At 38.6% G+C, this 21,270-nt stretch overlaps 1 protein-coding gene across 2 annotated transcripts in view; it reads left to right on the top strand.

Moving 5' to 3' along the window:
• Positions 1-20,086, top strand: part of Hsp60A (Heat shock protein 60A) — a 40,190-nt gene extending 20,104 nt beyond the window's left edge. For both annotated transcript variants that reach the window (XM_070092143.1, XM_070092144.1), the window contains exons 5-9: positions 12,695-12,754; positions 15,584-15,750; positions 15,847-16,057; positions 18,386-18,940; positions 19,534-20,086. In XM_070092143.1, coding sequence (XP_069948244.1) covers positions 12,695-12,754; positions 15,584-15,750; positions 15,847-16,057; positions 18,386-18,940; positions 19,534-19,698 — 1,158 coding nt within the window. In that variant the 3' untranslated portion in view covers positions 19,699-20,086. The remainder of the gene's footprint in view (positions 1-12,694; positions 12,755-15,583; positions 15,751-15,846; positions 16,058-18,385; positions 18,941-19,533) is intronic.
• Positions 20,087-21,270: the final 1,184 nt, after the last annotated feature.

Below are 21,270 nucleotides of genomic sequence, written 5' to 3'. Positions count from 1 at the left end.
TACCCCGCCTTCCTTCCCCTATAGATTTATATGCTTTCCATGTCATTCTACTTTGATCCATTCTCTCTAAATGACCAAACCACCTCAACAACCCCTCTTCTGCCCTCTGACTAATACTTTTATTAACTCCACACCTTTTCCTAATTTCCATACTCTGAATTTTCTGCATAATAATTACACCACACATTGCCCTTAAACAGGACATCTCCACTGCCTCCAACCGTCTCCTCGCTGCTGCATTTACCACCCAAGCTTCACACCCATATAAGAGTGTTGGTACTACTATACTTTCATACATTCCCTTCTTTGCCTCCATAGATAACGTTTTTTGACTCCACGTATACCTCAACGCACCACTCACCTTTTTTTTCCTCATCAATTCTATGATTAACCTCATGTATGTATATATATATATATATAAAAGCTGTTGGTATTAATGTCATATAAAGGTCAAATTCACAGTTGGGCTTGCTGTGTCCATAGCCTCCTGTCTAATAAGAGGATGTTGACAGGAAAACTGCAGGTACAGGAGGGCCCCAATTATACGGCAGGTTAGGTTCCAGATTACCACCATAAAGTGAATTGCCTTTCTCATTTTTGTTTCAATGCATGTAAATGCCTGATAACGTGGTTTATGCTATTATATATTAAGTGAGCAAGAAGTAAAATGCAGTAAAAAAACAGTACACTCATTACTTGCCTAAAAATAATTTTGGCCTTATCTTATACTGAGTGGTGAGTAGTATTTATTGTAGGAAGTCAGGAGCAGATAACACATCTTTATCCTCGCCCTTAATGAATTTTATTCATTTTGATGTCTACATTAAAGTTATCATGACTCGCTCTTTTTTTCCCACAACTACCCTTAGATGCCATTGTAATACAAAAATCATGCACATAATATACGTAATAACTTTAAAACACTTGAAACTTTCAAAAGTTTCCAGACGCATGAGAGAGATGTTTACAGGAACACGCCCAAGTTCAGTTGTAGAATTATTACAGTAGGGCCCTACTTTACGGCGTTCTGCTAATACGGCGATTTCAAGTTATGACCAAAATTTGCTAGACGGCAGGCGCTTTCAAATATAGTGCGCCTCACCCGGTTTGTTTACATTCTCTGTGAGCACATCTATTATGTCTGGAAACTTTCCAAGATTTCAAGTGTTTTAAGTTAGTGTATTTTATAGGTACTCTGTAATACTTACACACTGTGCTGGCATGCAGGTACACATTAAAATCACTAAGTCTACTCGTGAAGCCATAGTAATACTGCGTATTAAATGTCACATTAAATGTCTTATTTTACGTTAATATAGACATTTTCATTACTCCATCTATGATATTTTCTTCAAAAATATAAAACATGTTACATAGCATATAAACATTAGATATACACCCACAGAAAAACATAAATGAGATTTGTTTACATAGCGGCTCTGTAGGAGTGTTGGAAGAATTACGTTTTCTCTAGTCACGCTGAAGGATAACTGTAGATAAATATTCCTTTCATATGTCTTAACTCTATATATAGTAGTTCACGACCCTTGTGGATTTAGTGCTTCTTTTTTTATGATTATAATAATAATTTGCAATAATGAAGATCGAGACACTTGCGCAACATATGGGAATCTTTATTGAGGAAACGTTTTGGCACACAGTGGCTTCATCAGTCCAGTACAAATCATAAAAGTGTATGGAGAGGAGTTTGAGTATTCAATCACTCAGCCTTGGGTCGATGTGTTCAGTCCATCAATCTTGTAGAAAGTGCAGCATAGGGCCGTAGACGTGGCTTGTATACTGTAGTCAGGTGAAGTACCATCCACTAGTCGAAGTAGGTCTTTGTCCAAAGGTTGGACAAGGTTGAGGAATTCTTTGTATCAAGAACCATGATGTTGCAGTGTCTGACAGATGTGATAAATTGTTTAAAAAAGCCAACAAGTTGAAGATTGAGAGTTGTGCAATATATGGGAATCTTTATTGAGGAAACGTTTTGCCACACAGTGGCTTGATCAGTCCAATACAAATCAGAAGGGTGTACACCCTTCTGATTTGTATTGGACTGATCAAGCCACTGTGGTGAAATGTTTCCTCAATAAAGATTACCATATGTTGCATAAGTGTCTCAATCTAAAACTTAAGATTTTTTAAACCATTTATCACAAACTTGTAATAATAATAATAATAATAATAATTCGTCAGAGCATCATTCCTTCTTAAATTACATGAGAATGGAAGTGTTGGTCTTTATTTATTCTACTGTACCACTGTGTTTGTATGAATGTTTATGTACTACAACCAGATGCATCATGTTTTACATAGTGGGTGGGGTGGCCAGGCAGGCTTTCCTACACTACCCTACCTACCACACATCTTTCTACAAATATATACTTTTTCACCTTTCGCCCCACATTAAGACAACAAATATTTTAAGGTAAGTAATGAGTGTACTGTATATGCATTTTATCACACTATGGTGCTTTAAACATCGTCGTAGTATATTGTGTGGGTGGGGGTGGCCAGGAGGGCTACCACACCTAACTTCTTATAGTAAATGCTACTCACCTTTAGCCCTACATTAAGACTGAATATTTTGAGGTAAATGAGTGTGCTGTGTATTTTACTTTTTATTATTTTTTAATGCCTAGTTCCTATTGCTAACTTTATATATGTTAGTGTAAACTTATCTGGCATTTATATGCATTTATAAGTAAGTTGGTAGACAGCAACCATACAGGGAGGTACTACCGTCCTGCCAAGTGAGTGTAAAACGAAAGCCTGTAATTGTTTTACATGATGGTAGGATTGCTGGTGTCTTGTCTCTCATAAATATGAAAGATTACAGGTATACCGTCTTGCTACTTCTACTTACACTTAGGTCACTACACGTACATGTGCACGTTTATTTATACACACTCGTCTGAGTTTTCTTTGATTTTATCTTAATAGTTCTTGTTCTTATTACTTTTCCTTTTATATCCATGGGGAAGTGGAATAAGAATCTTTCCTCCATTACCCATGTATGTCAACTAAAATGCCAGGAACAATGGGCTAGTAACCCCTTTTCTTGTAATAATTAGTAAAAAGAATAAGAAGAAAATTGTCAAAGAGGGAAGTCTGAATGTGCGTGGATGTTGTGCAAATGATAAGAAAGAGATGATTGTGGATGTTATGAATGAGAAGAAGCTGGATGTCCTGAGTTTAACCCTTTCAGTGTTTCAGACGTACTATTTTATTTTTTTATCACACTGGCCGATTCCCACCAAGGCAGGGTGGCCCGAAAAAGAAAAACTTTCGCCATCATTCACTCCACTGTCTTGCCAGAAGGGACGTACTAGTACGCATAAATTCTAGCGCCTTCAAATCTCTCGGGAAAAGGCTGGTAGGCCTAGATGTGAGAGAAAGGGTGTGTGGGGTCAGTGTGCGAGGTAGAAAAAAAATCTGGGACCCAGTGGCGCATTGTGGGAATGCGAATTGGGACACTTGTTCACCAGTGACAGTTCTAATACAGATGGAAGTGCCAGTGAAGATGAGTTTCAAGGTTTTGGTGAGGTTGTGACCGAAACTAATGACCATAATATCGGTAATAGTGAGGAAAACCCAGACGACGTTCAGCCTTCCACCTCTGCTGCTGGGCCATCTTGTTCACGTTCCATTGTACCAGAATCGGAGAGGAAACTCCTATTTTCCCAAATCCCGGACTCAGATGTGAGCATTGATGATAGTGAATATGAACTACAAGCTCTTGAAAACAGTTCCAGTAGTGATAGTGAAGTGGAATATTCTCCAGTGAAGAGTCGGTATATATGATATTTGCGCTCTGGTAGTGTGCCATATGCTATTCCAAGGGGAGGGAGTACGTCTCTTGAGTACATCCCGTGGCTGTACAACAGGAACAGACAGTGAAAATGAAGATATTGTTGCAATTGGGGTGGAAAATGTGCATGGTGGTGGTGCCGGCTGTGAGGCACCACCAGTGGGCAATGCTGCCACCCATGCCGCTGCCTCAGCTGATCTACAACAAAGGCCACCATCCCCCGCCCACCCACCACACCAGCCTCCACAACCACCTGTCAATGTCCAGTACCCACCAACAGACTGCACCTGGGATTGGCAGGAAGCTGTCAATTTTGTTCCAAATCCCCACCAGTTTGATGAAAGCCAAAGCGGAATACGGCCATGTTGTACACTGGAGAACAATGCCAGTGAACTGGAATGTTTCGAGTTATTCTTTGATGAACCCCTGATGGAAATTATTGTCTAGGAAAGCAACAGATACTACGAGTACACCATGGCAAACATAATACACTTACCGTCCGACTTACGACCGAGTTCGGTTCCGAGAAACTGGTTGCAAGTCGAAATGGTCGTAAGTCGAACTTTACTACTGAATATCAACAAAACATTTTTGTAATGACTTTATTTTTGTTTTATTTTGGTATTTCATGTTTTACTTTACTTTTTATGCTGTTAGTACTGTATTTTATACTGTAAGGTTTAGGATAAACACTGTGTACAACACAAATAGTTGTTTATTTCCCAGAAATTTGGCATAAAAAACACGGTCGTAAGTCGAGCAGGTTGTAAGTCAGATGGTGTACTTTCACCAAAATCACGTCTACACAAGTGGAAGGAGACAACTGTGGCTGAGATGCATCTTTTCTTTGCCACAATAATGCTTATGCCACATGTGTATAAGTACACTGTGAAATCATACTGGTTAACAGACCTCCTGATTGCAACCCCAGGTTTCAGTGATATAATGGGAGTGAATGTTATATAAGATTAGGAATGTGTTTGTATTTTTATCCCTTCAGGAAGCTTGTAATTGACGAGTCTTTGATCCTGTTCAAAGGAAGACTGTCAAGCAGTACATACCAAGCAAGAGGAAATGCTTTGGTATAAAGTTGTTTATGCTTTGTGATTGCTACAGTGGTCTTGTATTGGATATTGTTGCGTACACTGGAAGTTATACATTGCAAAATACCAGGAAGTTATTGGGCATCTCTGGTGATGTGGTTAGAACACTGATAGAACCATACCTTGGTAAGGGACATATATTATATACTGATAACTGGTACACAAGCCCCTCACTCAGTGATTTTTTTTGCGAGTGAACATGACAGATGTGTGTGGCACAGTGCGTGCAAATCGTAAACATGTGCCCAGGTTTGACGCTGGCACTCGTAGGTGAGGTGCAGGTGTTTGCTACCAATGACATTATGGCATTTCGGTGGCATGACAAACGACGTGTCACACTGTAGTCATCAGTTCACCCTAACGAAATGACAAACACGGGCAGGCAGCATAGAGACAGCGATGAACCCATTCTAAAACCTGCAGCTGTGATTGAATACACCCTCAATATGTGCTCACTTGACAAATGTGACATGCAGATTGGGTTTGCTGATAGTGTTCGCAAGAGTTATAAGTGGTACGTAAAACTCTTTTTCCATCTTCTGGATATTTCCATGCTCAATGCTTATAAGATGAGAACCAGAAACAAACCACCATATGGCGAATTCCATTTCTGTCATCAGACAAATAGTATTCAAGTACCAAGGAACAACACCTGCAATAGACCGCCCACTAAATTATCAACAACTATCTTCTCGTCTGAAGCATGACGATCACTTCCTAATAAAACTGCCTGCTACTGCTTTCAAGAAAAAGGCTCAGAAGAGGTGTTATGCCTGTGCACAAACAAAAAAACGCCCACAACAACGGAGTCACTCGTTTTATGTGTGAGGGGTGTAAAACACCACTGTGCATGACACCATGTTTCAAAGACTTCCACAGGCTGCAGAACTTATAGAAACATTCCCTGTGACTATGTGTGTATATAAAATATAGAAAAATAGTAATAAACAACATTTCATATCATTTGTGTAAATATTTTTTGTAAACAAAACAGTGACAACAGTGTTTATGCAGTTATTGTGTAGTATAGAAAAAGAAGTAACTTATAAAATAGTGCTCATATTGGTCTCAGGCCATAAAAGTTACTTGGAAATTTTTTTTAAAAAATAATAGAAAATAGCACCTAAAAAAATAAAGTAATACCAGGTGACCAGAAGTCAGTGATGTTACCATATGCCGGTCATTTTCTGTCAACTTCATGCCTCCATATCTCGGTAAGTATTGATGGTAAAAAAAAATTTGTTTAGCCTATAAGATTTAAAAAAAAAAAAAAAAAAACTAGCTTTTCATAAGATTTTTTTTTTTAATTTGGGCGACCCTGAGAACAAGTCTCTGGGAGGGCCTGGTGACCCTGAAAGGGTTAAGTGAAACAAAGCTGAGGGGGTTGGGTGAGTTTCAGTGGAGAGGAATAAATGGGATTAGGTCAGGGGTTTCAAATAGAGCTAAAGGAGTAGTAGCAATAATGTTGAAAGATAAGCTATGGCAGGAAAAGAGGGACTATAAATGTATTAATTCAAGGATTATGTGGAGTAAAATAAAGGTTGGATGTGAGAAGTGGGTTATAGTAAGCGTATATGCACCTGGGGAAAAGAGAAGTGTAGAGGAGAGAGAGAGATTTTGGGAAATGTTGAGGGAATGCGTGGAGAGTTTTGAACCAAGTGTGAGAGTACTTGTGGTTGGGGATTTCAATGCTAAAGTGGGTAAAAATGTTGTTGAGGGAGTAGTAGGTAAATTTGGGGTGCCAGGGGTAAATGAAAATGGGGAGCCTTTAATTGAGCTATGTGTAGAAAGAGGTTTGGTAATAAGTAATACATATTTTATGAAAGAGGATAAATAAATATAGCACGTAAAATAGTTTGTTAGATTATGTATTAGTGGATAAAAGGTTGATGGGTAGGCTCCAGGATGTGTGTTTCTAGAGGGGCAACTAATATATGGGATCATTATCTAGTTGTAGCTACAGTTAGAGTAAGAGGTAGATGTGACAAGAGGAAAATGGAAACAAGAGGGAGGTGAAAGTGTATAAACTAAGGGAGGAGGAAATTCGGGTGAGATATACGCAACTATTGGCAGAAAGGTAGGCTGGTGCAAGTATGAGTAGTGGGGGGGGGGGGTTGAAGAGGGTTGGAATAGTTTTAAAAATGCAGTATTAGAATGTGGGGCAGAAGTTTGTGGTTATAGGAGGGTGGGTGCAGGAGGAAAGAGGAGTGATTGGTGGAATGATGAATTAAAGGGTGTCATAAAAGAGAAAAAGGTACCTTATTAGAAGTATTTACAAAGCAGAAGTGTTATAAGAAGATTAGAGTATATGGAGAGTAAAAGAAAGGTGAAGAGAGTGGTGAGAGAGTGCAAAAGGAGAGCAGATAGTTAGGAGAGGCACTGTCAAGAAATTTTAATAAAAACAAAAAATTTTGGAGTGAGTTAAACAAGTTAAGAAAGCCTAGGGAACGAATGGACTTGTCAGTTAGAAACAGAGTAGGGGAGTTAGTAGATGGGGAAATGGAGGTATTGGGTAGACAACGAGAATATTTTGAGGAACTTTTAAATGTCGACGAAGAAAGGGAGGCTGTAATTTCATGCACTTGCCAGGGAGGTATACCATCTTTCAGGAGTGAAGAAGAGCAGGAAGTGAGTGTGGGGGAGGTGCGTGAGGCTTTACGTAGAATTAAGGTGGGTAAAACAGCTGGAACTGAGGAGATGACAGAAATGTTAAAAGCAGGGGGGACAGTGTTGGTGTTGTTGGTATTTTTGTTAAGAAATGTATGAAAGAGGGGAAGGTACTAAGGGATTGGCAGAGAGCATGTATATAGTCCCTTTATATAAAGGGAAGGGGGACAAAAGATTGTAAAAATTGTAGAGGAATAAGTTTACTGAGTATACCAGGAAAAGTGTATGGTAGGGTTATTATTGGAAGAATTAGTGGCAAGACAGAATGTAGAATTGCGGATGAGCAAGGAGGTTTTAGAGTGGGTAGGGGATGTGTAGATCAAGTGTTTACATTGAAGCATGTATGTGAACAGTATTTAGATAAAGGTAGGAATGTTTTTATTACATTTCTGGATTTAGAAAAGGCATATGATAGTGGATAGGGGAGCAGTGTGGAAGATGTTGCAAGTACAGTGGACGCTCAACCAGCGATATTAATCCGTTCCTGAGAGCTCATCGTTAGTCCAAAATAATCGTTAGTCAAGTTAATTTTCCCCATAAGAAATAATGGAAATCAAATTAATCCGTGCAAGACACCCAAAAGTATTGAATAAAAAATTTTACCACATGAAATATTAATTTTAATACACACAAACTGAAGATTACATGCACAGTTATGTGACACTTATCTTTATTGAAGATCTGGTGGTGATTGATGGGATGGGAGGAGGGGAGAGCGTTATCTTCTTAGTGTTTAGAAGGGGAATCCCCTTCCATTAGCACTTGAGGCAGCAAGTCTTTTTCTGGGGTTACTTCCCTTGTTCTTTTAATGCCACTAGGACCAGCTTGAGAGTCACTGGACTTCTGTCGCACAACATATCTGTCCATAGAGGCCTGTACCTCTCGTTCCTTTATGACTTTCCTAAAGTGGTTCACAACATTGTCAGTGTACAGGTTGCCAACACGGCTTGCAGTAGCTGTGTCAGGGTGATTATCATCCATAAAGCTTTGCACTTTAAGCCACATTGCACAGATTTCCTTAATCTTAGAAGTAGGCAACTTCTTCAATTTCTCTCCCCTCCTCCGAAGCCGTTTCCTCAGGTCTGCCCTCTTGCTGTTCAAGATGATCTAGCAGCTCATCAGTGGTTAGTTCTTCATTGTCCTCCACCATCAACTCTTCCACATCCTCCCCACTAACCTCCAACCCCAAGGACTTCCCCAATGCCACAATGGATTCCTCAACTGGCATAGGATTCTCAGGGTTAGCCTCAAACCCTTCAAAATCCCTTTTGTCTACACATTCTGGCCACAGTTTTTTCCAAGCAGAGTTCAATGTCCTCTTAGTCACTTCCTCCCAAGCCTTACCTATAATGTTTACACAATTGAGGATTGTAAAATGATCTTTCCAAAACTCTCTTAGTCAGTTGAGTTTCTGCGGTCACTACAAAGCACCTTTCAAACATAGCTTTTGTGTACAGTTTCTTGAAGTTGGAAATAACCTGCTGGTCCATGGGCTGCAGGAGAGGAGTGGTATTAGGAGGCAAAAACTTCACCTTAATGAAGCTCATGTCCCTAGAAAGTCGCTCTGCCACATCTGTAGGATGACCAGGGGCATTGTCTAATACCAGGAGGCACTTAAGATCTAATTTCTTTTCAATTGGGTAATTTTTCACATCGGGGGCAAATGCATGGTGTAACCAGTCATAGAAAAAGTCCCTAGGGACCCATGCCTTACTGTTTGCCCTCCACAGCACACACAAATTAGCCTTGAGGACATTGTTTTTCCTGAACACACTGGGGGTTTCAGAGTGATACACCAATAAAGGCTTCACTTTGCAATCACCACTTGCATTGGCACACATCAACAAAGTAAGCCTGTCTTTCATAGGCTTATGTCCTGGGAGTGCCTTTTCCTCCTGAGTAATGTACGTCCTGCTTGGCATTTTCTTCCAAAACAGGCCTGTTTCGTCACAATTAAACACTTGTTCAGGTTTCAGTCCTTCACTGTCTATGTACTCCTTGAAGTCCTGCACATACTTTTCAGCCGCTTTGTTGTCCGAACTGGCAGCCTCACCATGCCTTATCACACTATGAATGCCACTATGCTTCTTAAATCTCTCAAACCAACCTTTGCTGACCTTAAATTCACTTACATCACTAGTTGCTGGCATTTTTATAATTAAATCGTCATGCAACTTCCTAGCCTTTTCACATATGATCGCTTGAGAGATGCTGTCTCCTGCTATCTGTTTCTCGTTTATCCACACCAATAACAGTCTCTCAACATCTTCGAGTACTTGCGATCTCAGTTTCGAAAACATAGTTGCACCTTTGGCAAGAACAGCTTCCTTGATTGCTGTTTTCTTGCCCACAATAGTAGCGATGGTTGATTGGGGTTTATTATACAACCTGACCAGCTCAGAGATACGCACTCCACTTTCATATTTATCAATGATCTCTTTCTTCATCTCCATAGTAATTCTCACCCTTTTTGCTGTAGGGTTGGCACTAGAAGCTTTCTTGGGGCCCATGGTGACTTATTTTGCAGGTGCAATCACTAAAAAGGCTGTGATAATATGAAATGTTCCAGTTGTATGTTTGGAAGCGACCGCGGTGGCTGGCTGGCTTGTAAACACTGGCACCAAAGGGACAAGTGAGGCGCGCTCAGGCCAAAGTGGACGCTTATGGTATGGAACGAAAAGCGCTGGTCGGGTTTTTAAGCGCTAGTCGAGGCAAAATTTTTGCGTTTAAATGAATCGCTAGTCAGATTTATCGTTAATCGATGCCATCGCTGGTTGAGGGTCCACTGTATATGGAATAGGTGGTAAGTTACTAAATGCTGTTAAGAGTTTTTATGAGGATAGTGAGGCTCAGGTTTGGGTGTGTAGAAGAGAGGGAGACTACATCCTGGTAAAAGTAGATCTTGGACAGGGATATGTAATGTCATCATAGTTGTTTAATATATTTATAGATGGGGTTGTAAAAGAAGTAAATGCTAAGGTGTTCAGGAGAGGGGTAGGATTAAATTGTGGGGAATTGCAAAGCTTAGTGGACCAATTTTGGAGTGTGTGTAAAGGTAGAATGTTGAAAGTGAACATAGAAAAGAGTAAGGTGATGAGGTATCAAATGATTTAGATAAAAATTGGATATCAAATTGGGGAGGAGGAGTATGGAAGAAGTGAATGTTTTCAGATATTTGGGAGTCGACATGTCAGCAGATGGATTTATGAAGGATGGGGTTAATCATAGAATTGAAGGAAAAAAGGTTAGTGGTGCCTTGAGGTATATGTGGAGGCAAAGAATGTTATCTATGGAGGCAAAGAAAGTATCGTAGTACCAACACTCTTATATGGGTGTGAAGCTTGGGTTGTAAATGCATCAGCGAGGAGGCGGTTGGAGAAGTCCTGTTTAAGGGCAATGTGTGGTGTAAATATTATGCAGAAAATTCAGAGTGTGGAAATTAGGAGAAGGTGTGGAGTTAATAAAAGTATTAGTCAGAGGGCTGAAGAGGGGTTGTTGAGGTGGTTTGGTCATTTAGAGAAAATGGATCAAAGTAGAATTACATGGAGAGCATATAAATCTGTAGGGGAAGGAAGGTGGGATAAGGGTCGTCCTCGAAAAGGTTGGAGGGAGGCGGTAAAGGAGGTTTTGTGGACTTCCAGCAAGGGATTCAGGGGTCTCAACACTCAAATGGATAATACAGTAGCCTGTATAACAGCAACACACCCAGGTTTATGCAACACCCTTTTGAGTGAGTGATGCCATTTAAGTGACAGCATACAAAAGTGTTTTTCTTCAGTTACCCCCAAGTACAGTTATCAGTATTATCTTGGCCATAGACATACTTTATTCACTGAGTTTAATCATTTCTAATTTTGCACTTAAAAGTAAGAACTTTATGACTTCTTTTTATCACAACCCTTAGATGCCATTGTAACAGTATATATATAAAATATGCAGTAACTTTAAAACATGTGAAACTTTGGAAAGTTTCCACACACAATTGAGAGATGCAGAGCTCATGGATAATGAAAACACACTGAGAGAATGAAAATAGCACGCAGATGCTCGGTGGGAGTGCAGGCCGCGATAGTGAATCAGTTGTATAAACTAATTTTTGGGTAAAATTAGCAAAGTGCCTTAAACCTGGGTCTTCGTGTAGGTCTACTGATCCATTCTAGGCACATCCTACTCTTGCCCACCCATGTATTTGCTTAACTTTAGTAATGTGTACAGGAGGAGGAGTAATGAGCCCCATGCTCATGGCATGTTAGTCGCCTCTTACAACACGCATAGCTTATAGAGGAAGAATTCTGTTCCACACACACCTATGACTTCCATAATTATACTGTGAAGTAAATATTTTGGGTAGATTTTTGGTTTGATGTATGTTGAATCTGTTTAACATGAGCCTGCAAGCCTAGTGTCTATTTGTTTTTGTACAGGAAATTGCTGGGTTGGCAATAGCTATAGTTAAGTGGAATGGAGGGGATAAAGAACTTGTATGCTATGCTTAGGTCATGCATTCTTTTTTTAGCATTAGATTATGTAAATATCTTTTGCATGGTTATGGTTGCCTCAGCTTGTATAAGATATTTGATTTATTTTAATTTTGAAGACACGTGCATTAATACTTTATGAATTACTGCATTGAAATCAGTTACTTTAATCACTTAGGCGTAAGGCTTGAAATATGAAAGCTCTCGTGTGGACCAGAAGTGGCAAGAGGATAAGGTGATACACAAGCTGCACTGCTGAGCACAAAGTGCTTATATTTATTTTTAATTGTAAAATGTATCTTGATTGTATTTTAGTATATACAAACTGCATAAATGCAAGGGACCATCCGAGGTACTTGCTCTGGTCCATGTAATTTTTTTTACTTTAAGATATTTCTGTAATGATTCTAATATTACAATGGATAAAATTATTATGATATACTGACAAAATGGCTAAGGACATGTGTGATATGCAGTCCTTTATCATCAATCTTTCACTCACACAGTGGGCTTTGTCAAGGTACTTAGCTGTGGAGAGATGGGCATATATGAATGTAGTGACAGTCAGGTGAGGTAGGCTGAGGCTTGATTTCTTTACATGATGATATTGACCTAGCTATTATTTACAGGTTGGACGCAATGGTGTAATTACAGTGAAGGATGGCAAGACTCTGAAGGATGAGCTTGAGGTAATGTTATAAATTGAGTGCTGTAGTAAGCTAATATTGTATAGTATTTTTTTGCTGTTCTTTATTCTCTAGGTAGTAGGTTAAAATTACCCTTTCAATGTCCAGACCTCTCAAAATTAATATGGCTTTCCCCTTCCCCTCCCCTTAGAAAAAGAATTCTAGAAGATAATTTTTTTCTAGAGACATTGACACAAAGTATGAAGTTTGATGGAAAACTTGCAGATGCAGAGTTATTGGTTTTAGAATAGTTTACACATTGACAATTTTGCCCAAATTTAGTACTATTTTTAAGCCAGTTATGTTGCTTCATTTGACTAAATTCTTATCTATCCAAGGTGTGTAAAGAGGCATTGCCTGTGCTCACGAAAATAGACAAAACAATACTCATTTCTGCTACTTTGAGGACGATTTAAAGCTACTCCATTCCTGGAACCAAAACGCCTCCCTTTTATACACCAAACACAAGGTCGGAGTTTTGCTTTTTCCATCATGCATTTGGATTATTATGCTGCACACATTTACTGCACTGACAGGGAGCTGAGCTTTAGATGTAGTTCTATGATTCAAGGGACTTTGACATTATTAACATTGACCTGTTAATGTTTAATTTGTGTAGTATTGAGGGCTGTGGTGCTGGTAGCTATGTACAGTAGTGCCCTACTTATATGGCAGGTTAAGTTCCAGGCTACCACTGGAAAGCAGAATGCCATTTTTTCCACAAATGCATATAAATACACGAACATGTATTAAGCTAGCAGTAAAACTAGGCATCAAAAACAAAGTAAAATACAAACAGTACACTCATTACTTGCCTTAAAATATTTGTAGTCTTAATGTAGGGTGAGGCGAGTCATATATTTGTAGTAAGTCAGGTATGGTAGCCAGCCAGGCCACCCCCACCTACACGTAATATACTAGGACATTTAAAGCACCCTACAATAAAATGCCTATACAGTACACTCATTACTTACCTTAAAATATTTGTAGTCTTAATGTAGGGTGAGAGGTGAATAAGAGAGGCGAGAGACGCAGGGATGTAAGCAGACGAACGCATCTGGTTTTGGTTGATACACATTCATCTACATGTAACATCTCGTATTTGTTAATTTATTCTACTGTGGGTGTATTTAACATGTTTATATTATGTAGCATGTTTATTATATAATTTAAAAAAATATATAGGTGGATTATTGGAAATGTTTATATTAACATAATATACAAAATTTAATGCGCTTCAGTGATTATTATTGCATATTATCATTATTAATATGGCATCTTCAAGACAGTCTTAGTGATTTTATTGTGTACCTGTATGCCTGCACAGTAAGTTTATTTAGGTACAGGTACACAAGTATAATTATCAAAGTATCTGAGTGCTTCTGCAAAGACAGTGATTATGTATGAGTCTGGTGAAAGTGTTGAATGATGATGAAAGTATTTTCTTTTTTGGGTCACCCTGCCTCGGTGGGAGACGACCGATGTGTTGAAAAAAAAAAATATGAAACGTGAAATAACTTTAAATTACTTGAAGGTTTGGAAAGTTTCCAAACATAATGGAGAGACATGGTGCTCACGGAGAATGTAAACAAACCAGGTGAGGCACAGTGACTATATTACGAAGTGAGGTGGGGAGAGCCGTAGGGCGAGTTTTGGTCAAAATTCTAAATGTCAGTATTAGCAAAATGCTGTAAAAAGGGGCCCTACTATATGCGTCATTTTGGGCCCTAGTGTTGAGGTGTGCCACGTTTACTTGATTGCATTGAAAGGTCATATGGCAAGGGAGTTGAAAGCTAGGAAGGGTTATTACATTCATCCTTCTGTTGCAACTGAAGATTGTAAGACATCTCATCTCTCGCCTGGACCCATCCTGGATAGATATGTCATTTCAGCAGAGCCTTCAACACAGGGGGGATGTGGGTGGCCTTCTGTTATGTACAAGGCCAATATTGTCAAAGTGGCACACTTGGATCCACTTCGAGGACAGCGTGAAAGAAGCTTTTATGCCACAAGATAGGCAGAAAGCAGCAACTTCACTCTGGCTGTACCCTTCTCCAGAACATCACTTCATCTAAGATCATATATACCCAGGATGACTCGAGTATGGAACACATTTGTACAACATAATGATGTCAACGAGATAGTCAGTTGATCAAATGAAAATTCTGGCCCATAGATGGCTCCAGCTTCATCCTGTTCCCTACTTGTATGTCTCATAACAATAAAAATGCTTTCAAATGAGCTGATGTAGGTAACAGCTCTTAGCTTGCCAATCAAGTTAGGAATCCTTAACCTGTAAATAGCTTGTCAATAAAGCTAGGAATCCTTAACCTTGTCAAACCCTGTGTATAAAAAAAAAAAAAAATGCCTGCAGGAACTTTCCCCCCCCCCCCCCCATTAACACTTCATTATAGTTTTAATGTGGTGGTGGGAATAGAAATAAGTTATTTTTATTAGCAGGATTGCTGTATAAAGATTAGAAAATACCCTCTCCTAGTGAGCTGTATGCTCAAATAGGGCATGGCCATTAACTTCCTCCATGGTGAATTTTTGTAAAAGGCTCTACTTGGAGCATTAATTAGGAATGTGTTTAGTTATGAATAAGTCTTATTAATCCCTGTGAGGACAAATTGAAATATTATAAGTTGGCTAATCCAGTCATTTAAAAATTCTCACCTTAAAAATTGCATGTATAAATATATATTTGTGCTTAAGTGAGATATTGGATTCTCATGCATAGATGCAGTGGCTGAAATGTGCTATATTAATTCTGTTTTGTGACCCTTTTTATTATTTTTGTTTTTCATTCTGAAATGTTGTTTAATCCATCAGGTTATTGAGGGCATGAAATTTGATCGTGGTTACATTTCTCCGTATTTTATCAACACCAGCAAGGGAGCTAAGGTGGAATTTCAGGATGCATTAATACTTCTCTCAGAGAAGAAAATTTCATCAATCCAATCAATAATCCCAGTACTGGAACTTGCCAATGCACAGAGGTAAATACATTATCATTTGAAACCTGTTTTAGACTGTAATAAGTAGAACATTAACTTTAGTTTGCACAAATATGTTGATACAGTATTGTATTTTAGGAAACCTTTGGTGATCATCGCTGAAGATGTTGATGGAGAGGCTTTGAGCACTCTTGTTGTTAATCGCCTGAAGATTGGCCTGCAGATAGCTGCTGTCAAGGCTCCTGGCTTTGGAGACAACAGGAAAAATACACTACAAGATATTGCTATAGCTACTGGGGGTATAGTTTTTAATGACGAGGCCAGTATGGTGAAGATTGAAGATGTTCAAGTGAGTTTTACCTAAATGTCTTCTAGTTTCAGTAAATGATGTTGGAAGTGTTATTTCTAACTTTCCCTGATAAAATTATAGGCATTGTGATGAATGTCCTGATTTGTTTCTCAGGAAATTTATTAGTTTGATAAGCATACTATACTGTTAACACCAAATTCTACAATGGAACTGGTAGGTTGGCAGAGGAAATTTTTATGCAAAAATTTTGAACTTTAATTATTAAAGTTTTGAGATTTAAGTTTTAACAGTCAAGAGGAACTATCAACTTAAACATATACTAAATAAAATTTAGCTTCAGAATGGAAAGTTTTGCTAAATACATGCAAGGGTAGTTAATAAAAAATACCTGGGGCTTTTGATGGCCTTCCAGATTTGAAGACTGCTGAGTATTAGGAAGCCTTAGTTATGACAAAATGGTACCTAGCATATACTTAATTTGCAATTTGTGCAAGTAACTTTTAGGACTTGTTAATAGTAAAGTACTCTAAATTGTCTGTACTGTCATCTCTACAGATTAATGTAGGGAGGGTGTGGGGTTGTTCCTAGGTCCTGTGAAACTATAAATACAAAATTAAGGCTGCATGACAAGGTTTTTAAATTTGAGTTCTCTTAATGTATTGTATTACTAATCTGGTTACTATCGACATTCTCAAAAGTAATGGCCAGAATGAAGACTGTCATGGTAAAACCTTTGAGACAGATGAATAATTAAATCACTTTGCTGGTTACCCATCAGCTTATAGGAATGCAGAGGTGCATTATGGATAGGCCTTTGCTCTTTTTTTAAAACATCTTTGTTCATTGACTGAGGATTGGAAAATAGGCGAGAAGTGTTATACTCTTTTAAAAATGAATAATGTAGTACTTGACAAAGTTTACCATGGATGAGGATTTCAGGAAGGTGGTTGTCTTTTGTCAAGGGGGATCACTCAGTCAGTAATGGGAAACCATCTTGATATGTTTGTGCTGTCATTCTATTTAGAAATTTCTGTACTTGGTAGATACAGAAAACACAATGTATTCTGTCTCATGTTATTACAGTAGATGATCAGTTAACCCTGGCAGTGTGCAGTGGAATGAGGCTTGATCTTGCACTGCTCCATTCAACCTTGGCTTTGTTTTTGCTGTTAAACATAAACATGTCTGTCTGCGTGCTTGTCTCTCAGCTGCTCATGAACCAATAGGTATTGCACGCGATGCAGTCGTCATGTCTGATTCCTGATAAAGTGAAAATGTGTATTGCTTCCCAGTCATGCTTATTATGCCTTATAACTACAATCACAGTATAGCACTGCATTTTTCTGGGTTATCCTAGGTAATTTACATGATGTATGATAACTAATGTGTACCTGTGAGACAGACAGTCAGCCATTATATTTCCTCAACTACTTGTGGCCACATCCATCTCAAAGCCACTAAACTCAGGGTCAACATCCCTTTCCTTTTGAAGGGGTAGTGTTAATACAACATGGCATCGGTGAATCCCTGGTGTTTGCCACACTATTTACTCTAGCTGGTGCTCAATTGAACTGTTGCTCCCACAAGGTACTAAGCGGTCCCAGATTTTTTTTTTAATACTGCACACGGCGTGTTAAGCATTCTATACTGACCAGGCATCTCCGGCCAATCGTGCCAAATTTGAAGGCATGAAAAATAAAACTATCTGTTTGCATTGCTAGCAGTAACAATGTAGAAATATGTTTGAACAGTTTGAGTTAAACCAAATTCACAATCGCCCTCTTCTCATTGTGTACTACATGGGGCAGGATTTTTTTTTTTTATATGGTTCACACTCGGCATAGACCCATTCTCTCATATCTAGACCCAAAATTTACCAGTCTACCGCTTGCTGCTCATCACAGAGTTCTACAGCACAGACCCTGAGCTCAAACCTATAGTACTGTGACATGGACATTAAGTGTGTTAACATCCAGTGAACAGAATGTTTTTGCAGAAAAACGTCTTGCAGGTTATTCCTAAAAATTGGGCTGTATAGCCCTTGTGGCTTAGTGCTTCTTTTTGATTATAATAAATCCTAAAAATTGGATAGTAATTTGAAATTTAAGGTACATGGCCTGTTCCCCCCCCATCCCAAAAAGGGGGTTTGTTCTTATTATGCACAAGGCCTAAATATGAGCTGTGAAGGGCCTGAAGTTTGATTTGAGCCCTTCGTGTCTAGTTTATCAACATACTTTTCATTTATCTGTATGCTCTTTTAACAATAATTAATCTAATGCATTAAATGATCATTATTTTTTCAAGTCAGCAGGATGACTTGCAAAAAAAAAAACTTTCACTGATAATCACTTGTTTCATCTTTTACAGTTGCATGATCTGGGCATGGTTGGAGAAGTACAGATCACGAAGGACGATACATTACTTTTGAAGGGAAAAGGCAAAACTTCTGATATTGAAAGACGTGTTACACAAATAAGAGAACAGATAGAAGAGAGCAGCTCTGAATATGAAAAGGAGAAAATGCAAGAAAGAATGGCCAGACTTTCTAAAGGTGTTGCCGTAATTAAGGTTGGAGGATCATCGGAGGTGGAAGTCAATGAGAAGAAAGACCGTGTCAATGATGCCCTCTGTGCAACTAGAGCTGCTATTGAAGAGGGTATTGTTCCTGGAGGTGGTGTTGCTCTGATACGTTGCATACCAGCATTGGACAAACTTGCCCCTGCCAATAAGGACCAGGAAATGGGCATAGAGATCATTCGTAAAGCTATACAGACACCTTGCCTTACCATTGCCAAGAATGCTGGTGTAGATGCAGCGGTAATTGTCAACAAAGTAATGGAAGCTTCTGGCGATACTGGTTATGATGCAGCAGCTGGGACTTTTGTTAATCTCATCGAAGCAGGGATCATTGATCCTACCAAGGTAAGACAAAATATGGTGGATTGTGGTTATTTAATGTTATAACAAGTGTTCTGTATTTTCATATTAGTTTGTTTTGGGATGTGTACAGTACCTAACATGTGGATTGATTTCTTCAAATTATTTGCATATGCAAATTTTTCCTACAAATGTCTGGATTTATATTTTAACATTTGCTGTAGTGTAAATCTAGCTGTAGCTTTTTCTACAGCTATTGTCAAATAATTCATCAATACTGTACTGTGGTAGTTTTGTAAACAAACATTTGATGTCTTTTTCTGCATTACTTAAAAAAAAAAAAACCTAATGCCAAGTAAAATTGAAATGAGCAAGGAAGGATTAGAAAAGATAATTTAAATTTTTTTGGATGGATCATGTTCAGTCCAAGCCTGAACTGCAGGGGGGAAGTGAAAAGAAGAGAAGAGTCTGTTAATAATTTAAAAATCAACTTTGATAAATCACCCTAAGCAATCTAGAAATTATATGTACTTTACACTTAATAATTATAGTGAATTTACTTGCAGTTGCAATTGTTTCCCTGATAATTTAATTAAGCATTTTTGTGTATTTCACTTGTTTTTACATATGCTTCACAGGTTGTGCGATCAGCACTGACGGATGCTGCTGGTGTGGCTTCACTTCTCACCACAGCAGAAGTGGTTATAACAGAAATCCCTAAAGAGGAGCCGGCTGGTGGAATGGGAGGAATGGGTGGTATGGGCGGCATGGGTGGTATGGGAGGAATGGGTGGCATGATGTAAATTGCACTAGTGCGTACTTTATAAATACATCCCAGTGATTCATTGGATTTTGTGAGCAACAGTAACAGTATATTCATTTATTAAGTAATTGGGCTGCTGTTTAAATGTAACGGACATATGCTAGTACGTATTGAACAAGATGAACATTGTAATTGTTTTGTGCAAATTCCAAGAATTTAGCAATCATTCCAAACTTTTTTTTAATGCATTTCAATTCATATTTTCATCTTCATATCATAAGTGTGAATATGTTGCATGTAATGAGATATAACTTGATAAGTGTAAGTGTTGAATGTTTGTACAAAGTGTATATAAAAGGCCATTGTAGATAATTTTGTTATCCAGGCAAATAGATTGTCCCCAAATTAAAATAAGGTTTTTTGTATTTTTTTTGCAATTTCTTTAACCTTTGTGAAAGCCTATTTATGAACCTCTATATTTTAGAGAAAGGTTACATAAATTAAAAAAAAAAATAGCTATTTAAAACTTGTGTGAATACCCCTGATAACAGGTTCTTTGCCTACCTTGTGAAGAGTGGGGGTGATCTGGTCTTCATTGTTAACAGCCTTACTCTTGCTGGATGGGTCTTGGCTCCTTCAGGATGACCAAGTGTTTATTGAACTTGGTTTTTTAGGAAATAACCACTGAATGTATTTTAATGTATATACTATTGCTCCCTTGACTACATAAGCTTTAACACCTTGCAGTCCTCTAATCTGCCAGTTAGGTCTCTGCCTCCCTTGCTATAAAAATTCTACATAGTAGGTTGGTAGACAGCAATCGCCTAGGGAGGTACTACTGTCCTGCCAAGTGAGTGTCAAACGGAAACCTGTAATTGTTTTACATGATGGTAGGATTGCTGGTTTATTTTCTCATAAACATGCAAGATTTAAGGTACGTCTTGCTACTTAACACTTAGGGTAATATTTATTGAAGGGATTCAGGGAAACCGGTTATTTTTATATAGCCAGACTTGTCCTGGAAATGGGAAGTACAATGCCTGCACTCTAAAGGAGAGGTTCGGGATATTAGCAGTTTGGAGGGATATGTTGTGCATCTTTATAGGTATATGCTTCTAAGCTGTTGTGTTCTGAGCACTTCTACAAAACCTGATTGTGTGAGTGAGGTGAAAGTGTTGAATGATGAAAGTATTTTCTTTCTTGGGTCACCCTGCCTCGGTGGGAGATGGCTGACTTGTTAAAAATATATATATATATTTTTTTTTCAACAAGTCGGCCGTCTCCCACCGAGGCAGGGTGACCCAAAATGAAGGAAAATCCCCAAAAAGAAAATACTTTCATCATTCAACACATTCACATAATCACTATTTTTGCAGAGGTGCTCAGAACACAACAGTTTAGAAGCATATACATATAAAGATACACAACATACCCCTCCTTTAAAGTGCAGACATTGTACTATCCATTTCCAGAACTCAAGTCCGGCTATATAAAAATAAATGGTTTCCCTGAATCCCTTCACTAAATATTACCCTGCTCACACTCAAACAGATCGTCAGGTCCCAAATACCATTCACTCCTATCGAACACGCTCGTGCACGCCTGCTGGAAG

Source organism: Cherax quadricarinatus, chromosome 38 (genome assembly GCF_038502225.1).
Source record: "Cherax quadricarinatus isolate ZL_2023a chromosome 38, ASM3850222v1, whole genome shotgun sequence".
NCBI classification, from domain to species: Eukaryota; Metazoa; Arthropoda; class Malacostraca; order Decapoda; family Parastacidae; genus Cherax; species Cherax quadricarinatus.
The sequence above is the reverse complement of the archived record's forward strand: the minus strand, read 5'-3'. Positions and strand labels throughout refer to the sequence as shown.